The sequence below is a fragment of the Anomalospiza imberbis genome, chromosome 6, assembly GCF_031753505.1.
Source record: "Anomalospiza imberbis isolate Cuckoo-Finch-1a 21T00152 chromosome 6, ASM3175350v1, whole genome shotgun sequence".
NCBI lineage: Eukaryota > Metazoa > Chordata > Aves > Passeriformes > Viduidae > Anomalospiza > Anomalospiza imberbis.
In genome coordinates, this window is record NC_089686.1 from 57,949,476 (window position 1) to 57,971,404 (window position 21,929).

The 21,929-nt window shown below is 39.2% G+C and overlaps 1 protein-coding gene across 4 annotated transcripts in view; it reads right to left on the reverse strand.

The window, feature by feature from the left end:
* The window catches only part of GALNT18 (polypeptide N-acetylgalactosaminyltransferase 18), a 205,595-nt gene that overhangs the window by 41,461 nt on the left and 142,205 nt on the right, over positions 1-21,929 (reverse strand). For 3 of the 4 annotated variants that reach the window (XM_068194650.1, XM_068194648.1, XM_068194649.1), the window contains exons 8-10: positions 14,923-15,108; positions 10,438-10,575; positions 6,257-6,352 (exon numbers count right to left, since the gene is read on the reverse strand). In XM_068194650.1, coding sequence (XP_068050751.1) covers positions 6,257-6,352; positions 10,438-10,575; positions 14,923-15,108 — 420 coding nt within the window. Of the gene's footprint in view, positions 1-2,107; positions 2,234-6,256; positions 6,353-10,437; positions 10,576-14,922; positions 15,109-21,929 lie in introns of those variants that run through there. The other variant, XM_068194651.1, reaches the window with a different exon arrangement.

The window sequence follows — 21,929 nt, forward strand, 5'->3', positions numbered from 1 at the left end:
GAAAAGACAGTTAAGATCATCCAGTCCACCTGCAAAGCTAACACTGCCACAGCAAGGACTTGCTCTGTTCATGATCTGACTGCTCACTGAAAAAGTACCTGGACCAGGATAGAACTGGATGCTTTGTACAGCCCTCTGCGTATCTGCACACATGAAAGGATCATCCTCAAGGAGGTGATGGCCCAGCTCAGCCTAACATGTTAGAAAGAAGTGGTGCTGTCAGGTCAGGCTGCCCTGTACACAGCTGCTGAATGTCTCTAGCATTTGCCTCCAAGACAAACATGAACACCAACCCTAAGTTTTCATGTAACTGAGAGCTGTTAAACAGCTGCTGTGCTCCCTTTTACTGCCTATAAAAGGCTGTCTGAAATGTTTTTATTGTGGACACTTCATTTTCAATGCAGTGATTTTTCAACTCTGAAGGGCCAGTCATTGATCCAATTGCAGGTTTTGTTGTTTTCTTCCTTATTCCCTGACAGTCTGCATCTGTTGCATGTGGGGCCTTCTGTTAAACTATTTTCTTGCACTGAGTCTCAGTTTTCAATGCTTATGTGTTTTACACACACACACACTTAACAAACTTCTAAATAACAGAAGATATTTTCTGAAATGTATGAAAAATATCTGTGTATGAACAATCAACATGCTAAGAGATTTGATAGAATAAAACATAGTTTTTATAAAAATATATATTTTAAACACTTCAAAAGAAGCATTCATGAACCATACAAAGAGTGTTTGGAAGTTTCTGGGAGTTTTTTGCAACTACTCCCAGTACTTCAGACACTGTGCTGAGAATACATTATGCTTTCAGGTCAGAGTCTTGTACAGCGTGAACTGGCACAGCTTTATGTGTTGGCAGGACTCTCTTCCACTGCTTTGAGTGGAGATGCAATAATTCATACCAGGCAGGGCTGTAGTCACTGGTGTCAGTTCTGCAATCTCTTGCAAGAATATGAAATTAGATAAATGGGTGTCCCTTCTCATCTGTGTTTCTTTTCTAGTGATACTCCCCATTTAGTCTTCAGACCCTGGTCCTCAACCTGAATTCCTCAAAATCTCTGGATGAGCTTTGGGGTTTAACTGCTTATAAATTTAGAATTCTATGAGCCAGAAGCTATTGAACAAGGGAACAGAACTGCCCATTATCCCCACAGTCACAAGCAATTTTCAAAGTAAATCTCTACTTAAAATATCACTTCATTGATTGATGCTACTTATTTATTATATAATAAAGTCTCTAATAATGTGGTATTTTATTCTCATAAAATAATCTTTTAAACTCTCACTCAGGAGCAGTTTTAATGCAAGTGACATGCTGTCATCAACCCGCCTTCAAGATTACAAACCTGGTTAAACAGCAGTCTTAAACAACAACAAACAAGCTCAAGCAGATCCCAGAACCAGGAATGGAATGCTGTCAGGCCTGGGGCATGCATTTACTGCAACTACAACAACCATCTTTTCCATGCAGAACAGGGGCACAGCAGGAAATAGATCTCCTAAGACATAAATGTAGGACTGAATTGTTGCTTTACTTTAACAAGTTCAGGAACTAAAACACTACCTTTATCCTCTTCTATATGCACCACATAAAAAAACCCTCAGCAAAACCCCTAGAGCTTCACATGCACTTTATGTTTTAGCTACTGTTTTGCCAGAACTGTTCTTCTGCCTTCACATTTATCTCCTCTCACTGCCACTTCATCTCCCAGTTTTCCTGATTCCCTTTATCATCACTCTGATGGGGAGCTGTTGTGTTTTGCCTCTGAGCTGATCTTATGTGATTAAAGCAACACGATTTCTACCATCACTAAACAGCGCATTAGGAGCCTGGTTTAACTCCTGCAGTTAACTATGTTACCATGTTGCATTTACTTTTTTGGCTGTTTCAACAGTTGCAGAAGCTGGGTTTTGTCCAGCTGTGCTAAGCAGCTGCACAGCAGGAGAGGCAGATGTGGCAGATGTGAATACCTCTGATGTGGCAGACACTGAAAGCCCCTTACAAACAGTGGCCAGCAGCACATCAGAGGAACCAAAATCACCTGATGGCCTTGGTCTAACAACTGCACATCTAACAGCTGCCTGGTACTGTGGTGGCTGCAGGAGCAGCAGCAGATGCTCAGGTGTGATGGCAATGTTCCTGCAGGTGAGGTGGGGACTTATGCCAACACTCTGTGAGCAGCTGTACAGATGGAGCAGAAATGACAGTGCTGGTTTGGGCAGAGACTGTCTAAAGGCAGGAATGGAAAGATGTGATGCTTAGGGAGAAATACTCTTCAGCAACAGAATCAGGGGAGGATGAGCTACTTAGACAGCCATTGCTCTTCAGATGCCACCACTTAGACAGGGATCCTCTCAACAGAAACTCTAATTATCTAGGAAGCATTTTGTAATGAATTCACTCTTACCAAAGGTAAAGGAATAGCAATTCTTCCCTTAAATTCATGTGAGTGCATTGCAGGATCATCACCCTTGTTGTTTTTTCCACTAGTCAAACATTCAGGGTGCTCTACTCAGTGAATGGTACCGTAATTCTTGAAGTGTCCAGACTCCTGGGGACCAGGACAAAATAGAGCTGCCCTGGAAGGCACCCTCTGAAGATGAAGGGAAACACACCTAATCACAGACTGAAGTTTTTCAAGCGCCTTCTGTCTTTTCAGGCCAAGTCAAACACCCTGCTGTGAGGAATTCTTTCACATTAGTAGTATCAGAGGACTACAGAAATGGACAGATTATATTTTGATTTTCTATTCCACCTTAGTATTTAACCACACATAAGATTTGCATCAGTTTATCTGCAGAATGGAAGCATGAAATAAACACTGTTTATTTCCTTCACTCCAAGATACTTGCAGGAATGAACTGTGAATATGGCAATGTTACTTACAGTAGACACAGAGTGGACTGTGGAAAGGTTTGGAAATCTGAATCACAGAAGTCTTACCATCACCAGTCCTGATTCTATTTAAAATGAAACAGAAACATCACGGGAAAATACACTGCTGATCATTTCATTGCAATATTTTAGGCTATTTCCTTGCCATTTTCTACTGCTTTTAATTATGAAGCTACACATTATGTTTTTGATACTGTCTAAAAAAAAAAAAAAAAAGAACATGGAATTTTAATATCAGGTATGCAGTTCCCTTTTTACTGACTTTGATGATTTCTTTCCTATATAAAGCATATTAAAAGGAAACAGTAGCTGTACCTATGATTGTAAGACAATTCCTTGATGTCAAACACCTTACCTAAGCCACTTCTCCTGCAAAAAGATGAGAATTCAAAAACATCTGAAAGCAGTTAGTGGAGGAAAAAATAGGTAGTTATCCAATTCAGAAGAGGGGCTGTAATAGTAACTAATAATAGCAACTTAACTGCATATGAGGGAGTGGTTCCTGGCAGTCAGATATATTATTGCACATCTAGATGCAAGCGTGCTAAGTGGTGGCAGCAATAAAACTGTAAACGGAATAGCTTCAACAGAAAAATTTTGCATCTGAGCTAAGAATGGCATCACCCAAACACTCAATCAGGCAGTCCTGAATCAGGGCACTAATCTGTTTTTGTAAGGACTTCCAGGTAGGAAAAACAGCCCCCTTTATACAACACTTCACCACTACTAGAATAAAATTAACCTCTTACTGGTATCTTTTGTGGCTATTGGCAAGATCACTAAGATTAAAAGGAATATTTATACAAATATTTCCAACACCTAACAGAAGAAGTGCATGGCTGGGCTGCAGATCTGCTTAAGCAAGAGATGCAACATTGCAGTGGAAATCTCAAAGAGGTATGCTCAGTGATGTTAGTTCTTTCCCTCTTAATACCATAATCCCTAACACAGAAAAAGTCTAATTCTCTTTTGAAAAAGTTCTCAATCACTACTGGGATCTTACCCAAATATGGGCCCTTTCAGATGTTGTTTTTACCATTAGTTACAAAATGAAATACATAGTAATGGGGAGGAAACACAACTTATGAAGGAGCAGAGTCTTGTCTAGAAAAGTTTCCCTTGTCTCTTTCTCCTCTGTCATTTGTTTGCTGCTATCTCATTTGTACAGAACTTGAGCTGACATGCAAAGGTAGTTCTTTATCTAGTGAATACTGAGCTGCGCTAATTGAAGTGACTTTGGTTATTGTTGTTTGTCTCTCAACTATAATTAAAGTTTCTAACTGGAATTTACAGGCATGCCTGCAGTGTGTTGTTCTCATAGATGAGGTGCTACCGGAGCTATGGTGCCAGGGGATGAGGAATAATGGCTCTGGCTCAGGGGTGAATTGCACAGTTCCTTTGCAAACACTGAGGACTGTCTTGAAAAGCTCCTGCAGGCAAGCAGTGGTCCCCACATCATTCTGTGACAAATAAGGCACAGCCCATGCAGTAAGTGAGTCTGATTTTCAGATATTTCTGGCTTCATCATCCATAATTTACTCAAGCATGATGCCACTAGTGATCATTATTAAAGGCTCTCAGCAAAGGAAGCCAGTGCAGAACAGACCTGCAGCATGTGCATGCAACTTGGCAGGAAAGTAGAGAATCGTAACTGCAGCTCCCCAAATTCATGTTTCCAGTTCACTATGAGGTCCAGGCACAGGGGACAAGACCACCCTACTGCTCTGTGTTTATTTCTGAGATACTGTGAGGATTCATTTGCTGTATAGTCAGATCAGGTAACTGACAACTCCTGGGTAAAAACACATTCCATAACTCCATAGGGTGGAGTGTTATGGGGTCCTTTCAAGAAAGCAAATATAAAACATAGTCAAGTCAAAAAATCATTCAAACTGGAGGGGTTTTTCAGTTTCTCCGGTCACTTCCACAAGTATATCCATTTCCTTTATGTCATTTTTGCATATGTTACTTTTAAGATTAAGTAATCTGCACATCTGTCTTTGACAAGCATGTTCGAAGCCATGCAACGTTAGTTTTCCTGTCAAGATCTGCCTCACAACCCTTTCACATAAGCCCATGCACTTAGCTGGGAAGACACAAGTCTTAACCCTCTTGTCTGTCAAGTTAGTAATTCCAACTGTTATGTAGGAAAATGGAAAAGTTTTTATAATTTGAGCCTTTGGCACATATTACAGTAACAGGACAAGAGCAGAGAAAGATAAAAAGATTTACAGGAGGGGTTTTCACGAGAACAGGGTTTGGAATTTGACACAGCTGTATGGTGTGAAGAAGGTGGCTGTGCATTTCACATTTGTGGAAATGACACAGTAAATATATAAAGTAAAAATCCACGTTGCTTCAGATAATATACATATATAGTGGGAATCCAGAGCATCCCTCTGGCTGCCCTGGAAGGTCTGGGACCCTGGCAGGGGGTCAGAAGCCCCCCTGTACAGAGCCCCGAGAGACACTGTCTCTGATCTCTGTCCATGGAAAAGAGTTTTCAATCTTACAGGATGAATTACAAGCTCTGAGTGTTTGATATAAGTAGTAATTAGTGTGGCACGGGTGCAAAAGTAGAATTTTAGGATTCTAGATAAGGGGAAAAGATTGGGCATGAGAAAGGAGGAAAATTGGGCATGCCTTGTCCTTTTTCCTTCCTCTTCATGCCCTCCGTGTTTCACTGTGCTGTTGGCATTTTTCTGTTGGTTTAGGCTAGGGACACACTGTTCAACACGGGTGACAGGTATTGGCACAATATTGTAAATATAGCACACGTAGTTTTTGATATATAATGTTTGTAACATTCCACTGAGGGGCAGAGCTCCTCACACTGTCCTGCAAGACAGACCTGCTGCAGGTCAGAGAGAAAATACTTTAGATAAGAAGAAATAAACAACCTCGAAAACCAGCAGAGATGAATTACGACTCCTTCTTTGGCAGCAGGGCTGAAAGAGACTTTCTACAATCTCAGGAGCATCTAAATATCACAGATCCCAACAATATATATGAGTATACCTATGCATGTATGCAAAATGTTTTAAAATGCATTGCTTCATTAATATGACATGCACAGTTAAGGATCAGAAATCAAAGCTTTTATCAGCAAATCTGGGTCAGTGCTGACTCTAAAATCCCTAAATTCTTTCAAAATTTATAAATCAACTTCCTTGTCAAAGCATTATTATACCACTGTTTCTCAACGTACAGCAGAAATAATGCTGTCTCTCTATCAAACAGCTACTAAACATCTTACCAAGGGATTGTTGCAGGAAAACAATGACAGGTACAAGATGGTTCCTCCCACACAATCTGCTAACAGCAGCAGCAAAATCAGAGATCATTAGGCAAACTAACCTGTGGTGTCATCCCGTGGCAGATATACATGATTGGGATATTCTCTGTGTCTGGCCCTTGATCAAGGCATAAATCACTTTTCAGGGAATTCTGCAGCTAAAATAAACAGAAAGAAAAATAAATCAAGCAAGTTTTACATGAGAAAAAGATGGTGTGATTACTTTCTTTTCTTTGAGAAAATAAATCGTATGTAGTTGAGGAAGGAAATATGCAAAATTAAAAATATGTTGCAGTGAAGAGAAAGCATCTGGACTAAATTCTTCCTTGCAGATAATCTAGCATCACTGATTTCAATAATGTTGCACAAAGTTTCAGGCAGGGTATATTTCAAAAAGCCTTCAGAGATAGCAATAATTTTTTGATATATGTTTTAAAAATATTTAGTCTCTGGTACACACTCTATAAAGAACCTGAATGTATCCTGCTGAGCAAGACAGATGAGGTATTAAACAGCTTTTAAGAATCACTCATGAGAGTCTTCTGATTTCCAGAAATAATTCAAAAAACTGCTTTCAGCTGACATCTGGAGACTTCAGGGCAATTGTTATGCACCAGCTCCCCTGATTATTCTGTGCTAACCCACCACAGCAATGAACAGACTGCAAAGTACTTGGCCCTGGTCAGAACAAAGCCCTGTGAAAAACCTGGGCTATGCTGAGACAGAGTTTTCTAAAACTGAAGTGCTAAATTAATGAGCACAGATAGCTGGGAGGTCTGTTCAGAGTGTGAGGACAAAGATGTGGACTGCATACCCGTGGATGTGCATAAAGGTGTTCATGGTGTAAAGACTGGCTCAGAGAACAGGAGACAACTGCCTGATGGAGATGTGGTTTGCAACCACCTGTGATTAACTGGGCAGTTCTGTCAGCTGTGCACAGGGGCCTCTTTTGAGGAAACCAAATTCTTATCTTTAGAAAGGAAGCCTAGACCTGAACATAAGAAGAGTGGACAAGTCAGAGGCTGAAGCCAGGCAGTGAATAAAATCAAAACCATCAACTAATCTCTACAAGACTTCCAACTCTAAACCTAACTCTAATTCCAGTAATGGACAGGACACGTCTCAACACTACAGAGAAAATATGCATTAGGTATCAATACTGGCATTACTTTCAAGAATTAAAGCCTTGAGAATTACATAAAGCCTTCTCTCTCAAAACCTTCTATTTCTTATTTATAACGTAACCATAGCCATGACTCTAATCACAAACAGATGTCTAAGCACCCCTCTCTATCCAAACCAATGATAAATATCAGCCTTATTAATTCATGGCTGGGTCTATCACTACCTGTGAGAAACATCCACTCACTTTAAAATTTCAAGGGTTTATTAAACCTTAACAAATACTGAATAAGGAGAAAGAGCAGCACCGGGAGCGTGGAACTAAACCACCACGTGATCACCGACAAAGCGGCTGCTCCACCTTTTATACCTCTGGTGTTCCATCAGGTAACCCTAGCCCCTCCCAAAGTCTGGCAGTCAATTCTTCTTCACTGTCCACTGATGGAGACTGCTTCCTTGCAATCTGACTGGAGGTCAGGTGTTGCCATGCCATGCCTCCTAGTACCTAGCCCGCCCTCCTCCCAAATGCCCTGACTACCAAGGCCATCCAGTGACAACAATGCAAGGAGGAGAGGAAAGAGGACTATGGGGAGAACATATCACAATAACATAACTATACATCAGTAGAACTCCTCTTAACAAACACATAATATTTATCCCTTAATTGCGAGAGCCAACCATCACATTACCCGTCTATAACACTACCTCCATGTTTTCAAAACCTCTTCCCTAAACTCTAATCCTAATGCTTGTCCTAGTGCAAATGTTATAAACTTTTCCACAACAATCCCCATAAAAAAGGAAGCAAAAAAAAAAAAAAAAAAAAACGAAAGCAAAACAGCCACGGACCTGTTAATTAATAATGCTGTTTCAAAATCTGAGGCCCAGATTCTCAGGAACAATCACTTTACAAGATCTAGTGGCTTTGTGGCAACCAACAATTAACCTGAGTAATGCAGTTTTAGCCTACCAAGACTTAATCTTAAAAACAATCCAAAACATAACAGACAAGCCCTGTGCTGAAACTCAGAAATAATTATTGTTACACTGAATACAATAGCTTTTGGCCCAGCGACATTGCTTTCTTCTAAATAGGAGGTTACTGCACAATTTAGAAAGAAGTTTGCTTCCCAAATATTTACTCTGCCACCAATCCCAACCCTAGCTATATTCCACAGCATAAGCTAGACCTGAATGCTGCAACTATTTCCCTAACTCTCATAGAACATGGGGAAATGTAGGATTCAGGAAATAAATATGTGGGGTGTCTCCGTAGGTGCCTATATCCTAACCTTTACCCCCATTCTGACAGCTTTTCCAATTACTCAGGATTTTTTTTAATTGATGATAATGCTGTAGTAGTAGTATCTATATTTTCTAAAAGAAAAAAAATGAAGCCTAATATAACCCTGCCTTTGTTCAGTTTAATGCCATTCCCTCTCATCCTATCCCTATACATCCTTGTGAAAAGTCCCTCTCCAGCTCCCTTTAGCCATCTTTAGGTACTGGAAGGTTGCTCTAAGGTCTCCCTGAAGCCTTCTCTTCTCCAGGCTGACCACTGTGTTCAGTATTTCTGTAAAAAAACTCTTCTTACTCTTTCTGGTTGATGAAAATCTCTCAGCAGAGTATAAAATCATTGTTGCTGATTTTCCTTTTCACTTGCACAATGTGGAATTGATCCTAAGATGAGCACTTTAGCTCTTCCACAGCCCTTCCTTTATTTATATTGTATCACTTCTACCTGAAAAGACTTTTTTTGTCCAAAGCCACCTACAAGCAGAACCATGCATTGGTTAGCTGCTATGCCTCCTTCTCCTCAGGAAACTCCACACTTGATTGGATCACAGCATCACTGAGGGCAATTCCATGGTGTGTGGCAGAGGCTCCTTGCACACAGGTGTTATTTTGGCATTGTTCTGAACTAATTTGGGAGGTAACCATTAAGTCATGCATTTAGCAATGACCTAAACCTTTGCTGGAAGTGCTTTTCTTGTATGATTGTATGAAAAGCCAGCATGGTTCTTTTAATATATTATCACAGCCATGGAACTTCACAAGATGTACCACCCCTTCATTTGCCAAAACACAGCAGCTGCTCTATGGCACCCTCAGGGCTCTTCCAGAGCCATAATGGCCAACTGCACAGCTCAGTTTTCTGAAGACAAGCCTTTCACTTGTATGATCTGCTCTCACATTTTCTAATTAGGATTTTCTTACAAAAAGAAAAAAATTAATTCAAAGGAATTAATTTTATTGAAAATGACAGTGGAAGAGAATGTAAAAATGGACATCCTAGGTCTACTACCGTATTATAGGCCTGTTTTAATTTTCTCTGTTCATCTTCCATGCCATGCACACCTACCCTCCCTGTTTGGGGCCCTGCCGGTTTCTAAGGGGCAAGAATTGCTCCTGCCTTAATTAGCACAATGCAACTCAAGCATGATTGCAACAGAGACAAGGGCACTACTGTCCCACAAGTAATGATTAGCCCAAAATGCATGGATTTAGCTGTACTTTCTGTTGGATGTAACATAATTCTCAAACCTCTCTAGTGGTGCTTTATACATGGGATAGCTATGTGAGATTTGGTTAACTTGGAATGTTACTCTTTGATTGTGATACCTGTTCTAGGGTGGATCAGGATTTCCCTTAAATGGCTAAAAGTTTAATAAGGGAAAGCATCAGCCTTTAACAGTTGGATTTGATGATATTAAAGGTCTTTCCATCCTCAATGACTTCATGACTCTAAATTAAGATCTGGCTACAGTCTTAAGAAGGTTGCAGTAGAAATACTGAGTTTATTTTGCGAATTCCCCTGCTGCCACAAACCTGCCAGCTCCAATGTGTCTGCAAAATCACACCCTGAGTATTTCTGTGTAGAATGCAAGCCATGAAGCAAACAAACAAACAAAAAATCAGGGAGGAAGACAATGTTCAGGACATCTCAGCAAAAATGACAGCAGAGAGCTGTCTCTGTCAACTGACCATATTATTTAACTAGTGACTTTAAATTGATCTAATTCTTTTACTTTGAGTCAGGCATTGTCTTCATTAATTACTTCCACTATTACAACTTTTTCCCCCATGTTTGTATAATGGGAAATGTAAACAAGATCCTTACCACCCCATAGGCGACAGTATCTGAGTACATTCTCATTTCTGGATACACGCTGACAAGATACCACCTAAAGGTCTTGCACTGGAGCTTTTTCCTTAGGGCCTTCCTCTCTGAAATATCACCAATATCAATTCCGGAGTCCTGCACATGAAAGAAAGGGCAGAAAAAGTCGTAGAGACATCAGTGATACACTTCTGGGTAAACTACAAACCCAGAATCTCCCACATTGCAGAATCACAGAATCAACTGAGTTGGCAAGGACCTGTCAGGATCATCGAGCCCAACTCCTGGCCCTGCATAGCACCATCCCCAAGAGCCAAACATCGTTTTGACCTATGACAATAAACACATTTTGGTTGTGAAGTGAGTCTGCTACCTACACATACCCCAGAAGTGCCCCAGTTAAATATGATACAGTTCACCATGGCAGGGTCTCTTTCATAGTCTGCTTTGGTGTATGTGAAACGCGGATGAAAAATCAAAACCCCACAACTCCTATAAAGATTTGTAGGGACAGTATGTTTATTACAGTGCTGGACGCATGTTGGGGATTGTCCCCCTTCAACGGACATGCTGCCCCTGAGGACTTATGATCCTTTTTTATTACCCCTTACTAATTTACATATGCATAGATTTTCACAATAGCTTCATGCATATTCATTCTGTTGATTTTGCCTTCGCTTACAGCTAGTTACACATGTACCCAGTTTTTTGTCAGAAAGTACAGAAAGAACTCCTGGGTCACTCTGCCCTGTCTACTTAAAGGTCCGAGGAGTCTTTCTTATCTCTTATCCCTTCAGCTTGGAAATTCACATTCTTTCTCCTCAGCTGGGGCAGTTTTACTAGTGCTGCAAAGTTACCAGACTAAACAGCGTATTTTACTTATGCTAGCAAGCTCAAAGCAGTACATTTCACCTAAATCCAAATGGATTTCTACCCTGTTAAATTTTCGCTCTGTCTCATATGGGACTACTCCTGTTGACTTCATTGGGGTTCAGATCCAGTTTCCAATGAATATCACTGCTGTTCTCTAATTTCCTGGCACTTTCCAAATCCAAAAGGAATTGGCAGGAAGTAGCAAGTTGCCCTAGAAACATGGGCATTGCTGGTGTCCCACTGTGGCCTAATCAATAGTGTATGACACTTTCTGGCCATTTCTGAAGTCTGGATTGCTGCTTGACTGCAAAGAGCAGAAGCTCTGCTCACCTCTCTGAAATAGCACTTATTAAAGTTCTTTTGTAATGTAAAAACAGAAGTTGTTATTTTTGTTAAAAGCAATTGCTGAATATTCTCTCCTGTAATTTTTATTCTCCTTTACATTTCTGGCTAACCTAGTTTCTACTTTTCATAAGAGCAGATCACAAAGCATGACTTTCATAAAGGTCCTGTATAAAAACATCAATAATTCATCACATCAAAATCACACAGCAGAAATTTTTAGAGATGGATCTAAGTGCAAATCTGGCTGCTCTTGACAGGAAGTAAAATGAGACATTTTGCTCTATGTTGTGCTCAATGACTTCTGCCTCAGAGCAAAACACAGGATAAATACATTTTCATAGGGAAATCTTACAATCTATCTCCTTGAACAACAGCCTTTACTGGGCCATGAACACCCCAAAGATTTTGACAAGATTAAAAAAAAAACCACTGAAAGCACTGAATTTTCTTAGTTACACAAAAAAAAAAAAAAAAGGTATCTGTGTAAGTATCTATATTTCTGAGCTGCTGAAACAACCATTGCATCCCAAAGCACTGAATTAATGCTAATCTGGAACAAGTATATTTTATTGTGGAAGCATTTTCTAACTAGAGTAAAATTGACTTCCACATCGGCAAAGTATGCTAAAAAGTAGGAAACAGTGATCTGGCATTAACAGATTAGACATAACACTTTTAAAAATGGTGACTCCCCTTCTCAAGCCCTATATCATCTTTAAAATCTTATGTGGAACTACTCCTTAAGTGGCAATTTTTTTCTGAATTTTGCAGCAAATGACTAAAGAGGCTGTATGTAGTGAGCTGAAAGACAATCAATGGATCTTGTGAACAAATCCCATTCATGCACCATTCCAGCTGCACTTGCCAGTGTATGTGACACTTGTGTGAAGGAGAAGGAGGGTGCCAGCACACAAGCATTCCACTTCAGGCATTAACAAGGCTACCTGAAATCAAGTGCTAAATTGGTCCACTGCCTCTCAAATCCTTTCTTATGCAACCCTGGAGGCACCAGTGCCTGTTCCCTCACAGTTCACAGTATAAGAAAGAGCATTAAGGGCCTCAGTAATCACATCCTTTCATGCAGCTGGAGAAGAAAAATAGCTCATATGTAGCACACTGACTTTATCACCACCAATAAGAGAGTGTGTTCCCCAAAGCTGAGAATTTGATGGGAAAAAAAACCCAATAAATAAAACCAGAAGCACAGGCAGAACACGTGGAAAGCACAGTTCCTGATTCTGGGACTTGAAGAATCTTTCCTCTAGGTTTCAAGTGCTTTTCTGAATCTATTTATCCAAGCGTCAATGATGCAGTCACCATGGCAGTGGAGGTCTCCATTTAAAGCCCTCAGTACTTCAGAGAGAAGCCCACAGAGATCCTGAGAGGGCAGTCACAGCACACTGCAAAATGTGTCTGGCTCCTCTGGATTATTATTATTATTATTAACGCCCAAAGACTAAAACCCTTGGAAACATCTGACTTCTCAGAGATCTAGGAATTCTTCCATGGAAAAAATCAGGTCCCATGTTTAACACTTTGGAATAACATATTTTGTGGAAAGTCCTGACTATTGTAACTAAATACATTTCTACTACCTACACAGTCCATTACCAGTATTCATTAGCTTCCACATAGCGAATTACTCCTGTAATTGTCCAGCTACAACTTATCCTTGCATTCTTTATGAATTTGATCTCTAATTGCATTCAGATCTCAAATTTGCACAAGATTAAGCAATACCACCATCACCTCTGGATGAATATGATGCAAATCAGTGTACAGTGCTGTACATCCTCATTAGCAAAAGGAATTCTTAAGTTTCATGTTAATTTTTTGTTTGCAAGTCAAAAAACTAAACCTTGGATCAATCAATGAAGATGAACCAATCTTAAAGAAAATAATTTACAATATGAAATAGAAACTGAAATTTAAATCTACTAGGGTAATCACAAATAAAATTCATTTGGAATTGCTTTGACATAAAATAAGTAAACTTATCCTGTGCAGAAATGTCTTTATTCTTGTATGGACTTCTTTGCAACTACTCAAAACAGGGATGTGTAGAAGGCAGTTTGGATTCCATGAACATGAGCCGTTCAGAAAAGTCCTTTCTTATATCAGGTTATAGAGGATTTTTTTCATGGTCATAGCAAATTAAGTGGCTAATGCTGCAACCTAAAATAGGAGAATGACTTCCCCACTTTGCCTTATCTAGTTTTAATCACGAGAGATGCAAGAAGCCACTGAGAGCAGCTGAACCAACATCAGCTTTCATGTATTTAGCTGATTTTTTGTTTCTAACATTTTCTTCTAATTAAAGGAGAAGTGCAGCATTTTATTTCTTGACAGAGAAATTGCAGCAAAACCAGTTTCTCTGAACTGTTGTCAAATTAGAGAGATTTTATTAAAGAAAAACTAATCTGCCCTTTAATTTAAGTCTAGACTTTGCTTTTGCTGTAATGATGAGAGCTGTGCTCCAAGTTAAACTCCAAATTCAATAGAACCATGCTTCCCAGCTTCTAGGTGGAAACAATCCCACAGATTCTGAGTACGTACAGTCCCCTTGCTCTGAGCCCTTTAGCTCATAGCTGTTCGCAGATTAAATACCATTGACTACAGAAATGAAGAACACCTAAAATCAAACTGAACTCTGATGTTGGCCATCTGACATTACCTCTTCAATACAATGGACCAAGCAACACTCATCCATGGAAAAGAAATCAGGACAAACAGTCCAGTGGGGAGTTGCAGCAAGAATCTGCAACATGTCATGACACCCACCAAGCCACCTTCACTCTGATGTTCAATACTTATCAGACACCCCACACTTGCATCCACAGATGTCAACACCCCCTGGCAGATCTCTCCTCACAAATCTGATGGAATTATAGCTCTCTGTGATGGTAAATAGGAGACTAAAATTCATATTAAGAGGTGCAATTTGATGGGTTTTTCCCCCCTCATTTCTGCAGCTACTAGTTTAAAATATCCATGAAGAGTCATCAGTGAAGAGAATAAACTCAACAAGAAATTAACTTTTAAGGAACCTAAAGACAAAAAATTATTCTAGAATAAGACACAACTACATATATATGTTTACATGCAACTGCATATGTACAGGCATATACCTTATGCCTGTATGTGAGACATAAATACATACATACATACAAATAAAATCCTACCAGAAAAAAATCAAAATTCAGGATAGTAACCACAATGAAAAGGACCTAAAGCCAAAGCTTGGAAGCACTGGTCTCTGTGACTTACCTCCTGGGGTATGTTCCAGGCCATATAGACATGGCTCTTAAACTCATCCATCCAGACCTCAGCCACCCTCAGAGCGTTTCTCCGGACGTGCGCAGTCAGATCCTCTGTGTATGGTTTATGTGCTCTTTCAATGTGGGCAATCCTGGAGCAAGGCAGAACCTCAACGCTTCCTCCACACTGCCACACCTAGCAGGGAAAAATAAAAGGACATTCTGCTATTGGCAGCTCCCTACACCACTGCTAGCCTCCAGCAAACACACTGGAATTGTTTTATTTCATTGTTAGAAAGGAGAATAACCACTCAACACTTCTTGGACTATAAAGAGGTTGTGAGGGGAGGGTTATCACCTTGCCTTTCCATAAATTATTATTGCTACTTCACCTTAATACAGAGTTTCTACATTACCAGTAGCCGCTCATCGCACTCTGCCTGGATCAAGTTGCTTTCAAGATTATTAATAAAATTATTTATAGGGCAGTCAAAACAGTAACACCTGGTTCACGTTTTAAGCCTTGCAAGACTTTTCTCTGAGGTTCTGCACAGTCCATACATGCACTACCCAGAATCTCAAACTAGGCAGTTTGTCATAATAGGGAAACTAAGCCAATCAGCTTTTTAAGACTGCTGAAGTTTCAGGTTCTATGAAGATGAGGAATATAAATGCACCTTACACTTTGCTTTAAACATGGTTGAGAAAGGACCAGGTTTATTCCTTTTGAGAAGGAGAGAAGACTGAGACTGCCTAATGAAAATGTTGTGTGAAAAATTTAATCAGAAACTACTCTTATAATAGCTTTGTTATGTAGGTTACTCTACCTGCTCGATTAGATTTCAGTTTTGCCCACCACCACAACTGAGCTAAAGTACACAATATTAATCATAATTATTGCTTTCATTTCTGATTTACTCTTTCTGCTTTCAACAAAACAGAAAACCACTATGGCAAACTGAAGAGTCAGTGAAGTACATGAGTTATTTTTTGTATCATGTAAGCTTCCTAACAAGATCAAGGCAGCCCATTCATAATGGTTGAGTGGATGCTGCTCAGGTGAAAGACCAGATGTACCCAAACTGTTTGATTCTACTGAACAAGCACCTGGGTGTTTCAGAGGCAGGTGTACTCACTGAGAAGTGACAGTGTGCCTTATGATTCTGCCAGCAGAAACTCCTGAGGCTCGGTACCTCATACTAAGAAAACAAAAAATGAGAACAAGGGTGCTTCTTTCTTGTACACTTATCCAGGGGGTCATATTCTGGTCTCCCTCCTGACGGCCAGGGATGTGGGCTGGAAAAACATCCTGTTCTGGAGCTGATCTCAGGCCCCTCAGATCTGTCCACCCTATGGGCATATGCTCCACTAAGGAGGCACTTTGTTCACTCATTCATTTTATATATTTAGACATCTGGCTTGAATACAGCATTTAGGCATTTGGCAGCTCCTGAGACCAGAAAATGTGGCATGAATTCAGAATGTTTACAAAGCTTTTTTTCTGAACTGGTGCCTAATTGCATTCAGCATATGCTGGGAGAAGAGACAGAGCCCTGGTTTGCAGAGCTCTGTGGAAAGGGAGCTAACCCATGAACCTGCTGTACAGTCAAAAAGGGAGCTGAGAAGACTTCAGCACATCTCTGTGTCCAGGACTTGGAAGACCATTAGAGTAAATAAGCATAACCATTATCAAAATCAGGGCAAAACTGAGATGATCATAAATATTTAAAAATAAATATGCAACATATCTGGCCCAAAAATAAATAATCCAGAAACAAAATTTGTGTTCTGTCTTTCTAAATATCATATTAAGTGGGCAATCCAGTTTAACAATCTAACAAAAATAATAGTTTGCCAAACATTTAATTATAAATGGTCCAGCTACATCTCCTAATAGAGATTAAATGTGAAGTACCACCAGGCTGTGCTCACACAACGCCTGCTTTCAGTCCAAGTAATTTCTCAGCACAGCATGGACATCCAGCTATAAATTGTTTCAGAGTCACTCACTGTACAGTGCCTAAATTAGTATCATAAAAGACAAGGAGGATGTAAAGATGGTCATAACTTAGCCCAGCACAGGGCAATTCACAGAACACATGCACTGTGTACTCTGCCCAGCCTCTGCTCATTCCAACCAGGGATGGCCTTGAGCCAAGGCCAGCAAGTGAACACCAAATCTTATGTGGGATTTTCAGAGTTAGGTCTCAATGCTGTCTTGACCACAAGTTGAGCCAAAAAGTTCACAGTCTACAATAAGCTGAATTTCCAAGCAAATTTCTAGGAACTGAAATTTGGAAGAACAGTCACGTATAATTTCAGCATTGATTCAGTTATCAGGAAACTATGATTTGACTTAATAATGAAGTGAGATGTTTTCAAAAAACAACCTGAGATGACCAAGTCCTTAACAGAGTTTGCAAATAAAAATTACCCACTACCTGAATAAACACCAATTAATCAACTCCAGTGGCCACTCCTTTCTCCCAGACACTGTCAGTCTTTGTTCTATTTTCAAAGACTAATTAATTTCTATCAATTAATTAGATATAAATACAGAACTGCTAAATTGCATTGAACAGTTTCAAAACCATATTATTTCCAAGCAAAACTTTTCTCAAATGCACAAAAATTAGCTACAGCACTCAGCAAGGAGCATGACCTTAGATACAGACTATGAAACCTTGCCAAGTGGAAGGAGGGGCAGTGCTTTAAAAAGGCAAAAAGTAGAATCCTGACGTGCTCAGCTGGTCACATCTGGGACAAGCCAATGTCCCTTCTCTCTCCCAGTGTTCTTTGCTAGTGGGATTACAGTCCGGCAAGAGATCTCTTTTTTATCCAAATGTTTCATTGCATTTAGGGAGCGGTAAGTTGTTAAAAAAAAAAAAAAAAACCAAAAAAAAAAAACCAAAAAAAAACCAAAAAAACCAAACAAATAGAAATGTAGGTAACAGGCATTAAAGTAGGACTTTCAAATGACATGATGCTCTCCTGGAATCTCATGGAAGTCAGGATCCCCAGCTCCCTAAAATATGCAAAATCTCCAGGCAAAGAATGAAGGGCTTTGCTGTTCATAAAATAAACACTACAGTGAACCACATGTATGAATACTAAATAATAAACATAATTAATTGCTACAAAAAGCATCAGGGTTTGTTTTTTTTTTCAATTCTTCCCTGATTATATTTTAAATAATGGAATTTCTTGCAGTTTCTTTCTCTTGTAGACCAAATGTCCACTTGAATCTGACCACTCCTACCTCCCCCCATCTCTTTCACCCATTTACATTAATTCCTGGTGCTCTAACCATTGTGTTGGAGCTATTGTGGATAGCTGGATGGTTTTTCAAGAAAAAAACCTTGAAATGGTATAAATCTCTTATCAGAAGTGCACAGGAAAGACTAATCAATTACTCTGACCAAATACCTTTCAGTCAGATACAATTTTTATGGTTTTTTAAAAATTAATATTTTAATACTAAGAAATACATTTTCTCAAAGACCCTACTCTGAGGGAAGTTGAGAAGCCTTTTAGAGTGGTCTGTTCTTCATCTAAAAAAATTCCTGTAAACAAGAAAGAATAGTAATTGAGGGGTTAGTTCCTCGCAGCTTCACACATTTCCCCTGTCGATTTTGCAGCTATTTTTTGCTGTCATTAGCAATCTTTATTCAGGATTTATCCACGCTGAATAGCACCCTTCTAGTTTTCTTGGACTGCTATTTTATTTGATGGCTATAAACACATAGAAAAGTTAAAAATCAGCAGAGCTTTTTCAAATTATCTCCCATGGCTTTAGCAAGAAGTCTAAAGATAAGAGCTTCAAAGACTTTTTCAAACCATGTGGAATGGCTTGAAGTAGAACGTTATACTTCTGAGCATACTGTGGCTGCAATCAGTAATACTTAATGACTAACCTACTTGTACAGATTACAAGGAAAACACTTGATTAATTTCCTAAACCATGGTTAGAAGGAAATTCAGCAAATTATCCTGTTGCCCATGAAGATAATTTACCTATGATAGGCAAGCAGTGGAAATTACCAGCAATAATCTCAATTTCCTGCCAAATCTCAAAATATACATATGCAGTTGTAAAAAATAACATATGCTTTCATCGCTGTGACACAATAAATAGTAATTCACATGTCATGCTGTAAAAGCATCAATTGCAAAACTGTACCAACAACCCTCAGACTTTGCCTTAGAAAGTTTTGAAGTGTGAGGGTCAATGTTATCTCTGGGAGTACTTTCCATGATTGCTGGAGTCTCAGATAGGCAAAAGGTTTGCTTTTATCTGGAGGAATTTCCTGAGATTCTCGTCCTGCTGGCTTACATTGCAAAAACAGTCGCTCAGGAAAAGAACACAGCAACTGGAGTTTCCCTTCCAAAGAACTCTGAGCCCACTTCAGTGCGTTTTCAATGTTCCCTTCCAAGGCAGCCTGAGAAAGGGCTCTTTATTCTTGAATTTCCTGAGGAGGTTCATATATTTGGTACAGCCCCAAGAAGGGCTTAGAGAGATTTCTCTTCTTGAAAGAGTTCCTTATTCCTTCATCACTACCCAAAGGTAGTAAAATTCCATAAAAAAATTCAAAAGGACAGTAGCAGTGCCAAGGCAAACACTTAGAGATCTGAAAGAGTAAAATCAGCACACCCCATGACCTAAACTAAGCAAATCAAAGGAGAGATGACAGGGGCATTAAATGAGTACAGAGAATCTACTGGAGGGTGGGTGAGGAGGAAAGGAGGGGGAAACTCCCTTTTAAATCTTCAGTTGTTGTGGCTTATGTGGACGATCTGTCCAAGCTCTAAGCACTTCACACTGTTAATTTACTGAATGTTTATTGGCACATCGTTATAATTGTGGCCCTAAATCGGTGAGAATTTATGTTTACCAATGTTAAAGTAGCACCACAGAGCAAACAGAAAACAGGCGCTCCGCACTGGGAGAGCCAGGACAGCAACTTAAAATCACAGAGAGGACACAGGTGGTGGCACAACAGCTCAGCTGTGACTCCTCCCCTGTTGGAGGGGTACAGGACCTGAGCGTGGGGCAGTACAGGAGCAGGAACACACCAAGTGGCTTCTCAGAGCAACTTGTGAAGTCCTGAAACGCCTGTCACCCCTCTCTCACTCCCAGCAGGTATCCCACAGCACTCGCAGAGCCATGTGTCACTCACACTTCCTTACAAATACCCAAATCAATCTGGTTACAAGTTTTTTTAAGCAAACTCCATTCATATCTGGAAAACCGCTTTCACTACATTATTTAGTAAATCCTCTCCAATTTCACTTAAATGTATTTGAGTTTGCATATTTAATCAAAACAATCACAACTCTGAAGCTGATCCCTTTCTCAAATATTTAATTTATACTTCATTTTAAAATGATAAAACACTTTTTCATTACAAGTTTCTTTTTATCTCTTTAATCACTGAGTGTACTTTTTATGTTATAGAACCTTAATCTAATAAAAAAAAAACCCTACAAGTCATCGAGCAGTTTATTAGCATGTACTGCATTCATTAAATTTACACAGATCATGCAGTTTCTCCAAGAGCTGATGTGACCTTGTTTGATACCATCACCTCATTTGGACTGCAAACAAAAACCTTTTAATAACTAAGTGATTTCTCAAAAAGCTGAAGTAATTTCTAGATTCTAGAAGTACTCATTAAAGATGCCCTGAAGTTAAAAAAACAGTGAGTGCAAATTAATTACTACTGTAGATACAAACTAATTAGTTACCAGTATATTTGAAATATATTTTTGGGAACAATTTATTGTAAAAACTACTTGTGAATCTTGTCAGCCTTTGTCATTACCATTAATTGTTTACAGATAACCAGTAATGAGCTTGATGTTTTACAGACAAATATGAATAAACTATTTTCCTTCAATACCATAATCATTTTGAATCTGCATTTTTATTTTGGTATCTTGACAGGTGACTGCAGAAAGGACAGATAGAGTTGTCAGACACAAAGATCACTGAAATCAATGATCATATTTTTAGTTGCTATCAGTGGGTTTTCGATCATACCCTGAAAGTTTTTGGATTGTTGTGCACATTTGTTGGGTATCTGTCTCTGCAGAGCTGCATGAAATATGTTAATATTTATTTAGTTATTATCTCCACTGAATCCAGATAACCTTCAGTAAATATTTCTGATCATCACACAGTCCTGTCATACTATCAGGTAAACTTATTTATTTGTATGGAAGAACAGTCTTTTTTCATAACCAAGCTGATATTTTAATGCAAAACTGTAAGTAACCTACAAAAACACACACCCACAATCCAAAAGTCTTTTTAAAAGGAAAGTAAAATACTTTAACATAACTAGAGCTGCTCTTCATTTTTAAAATGTAAATTATCCCTTAAATCTAACTTTTGAAGTCATCATTAATTGCCTCACAGGCCTCATTTTACATTAATTGTGCCTTCATAAAACATTCTCATTGAAAACCTAATACATGTAAAAATTCTTCCCAAATTAAATTGTCATTACTTTTCTTCCTCTTTTAGCTAATTGCTTCATTATGTACTTTTTATATTGTTTTGTTCTGCAGGGATTAATTTTCCATGCATCTTCACGAGCTATGAAACTTTTACAGTGTACTGTTAAACTACACATGGTGTGCTGCTGGTTTGAACTGCAGGAACCACTCTCTGCCTGTGTCACTTGGAGATAACACACATGTCAAGGGTCACTGAAGGCTTATGGCTCCATTCACTTCTCTTCCAAGTGTTGTCTGTCTCATTGCCAGGCACAGTAAATAACCCACACATCAATCACTACATTGCCAAGTTTAAGTTATGAACAGGAAGTAAAAGAAATCACTTTTTGTCTTAAAAAGCACAAAAGCAGGAGACTGAAAAACAGGATCACCACTGGTTTAGAATTCATGGAGCAATGTACTGTGCTGGCCATCTTTTATGGCTTTACCTTTCTCTCCCTTACCACAGCTACACTTAGCTTGATCAGTCTTGTTGATCTTGCACTGTGCCTAAAGAGA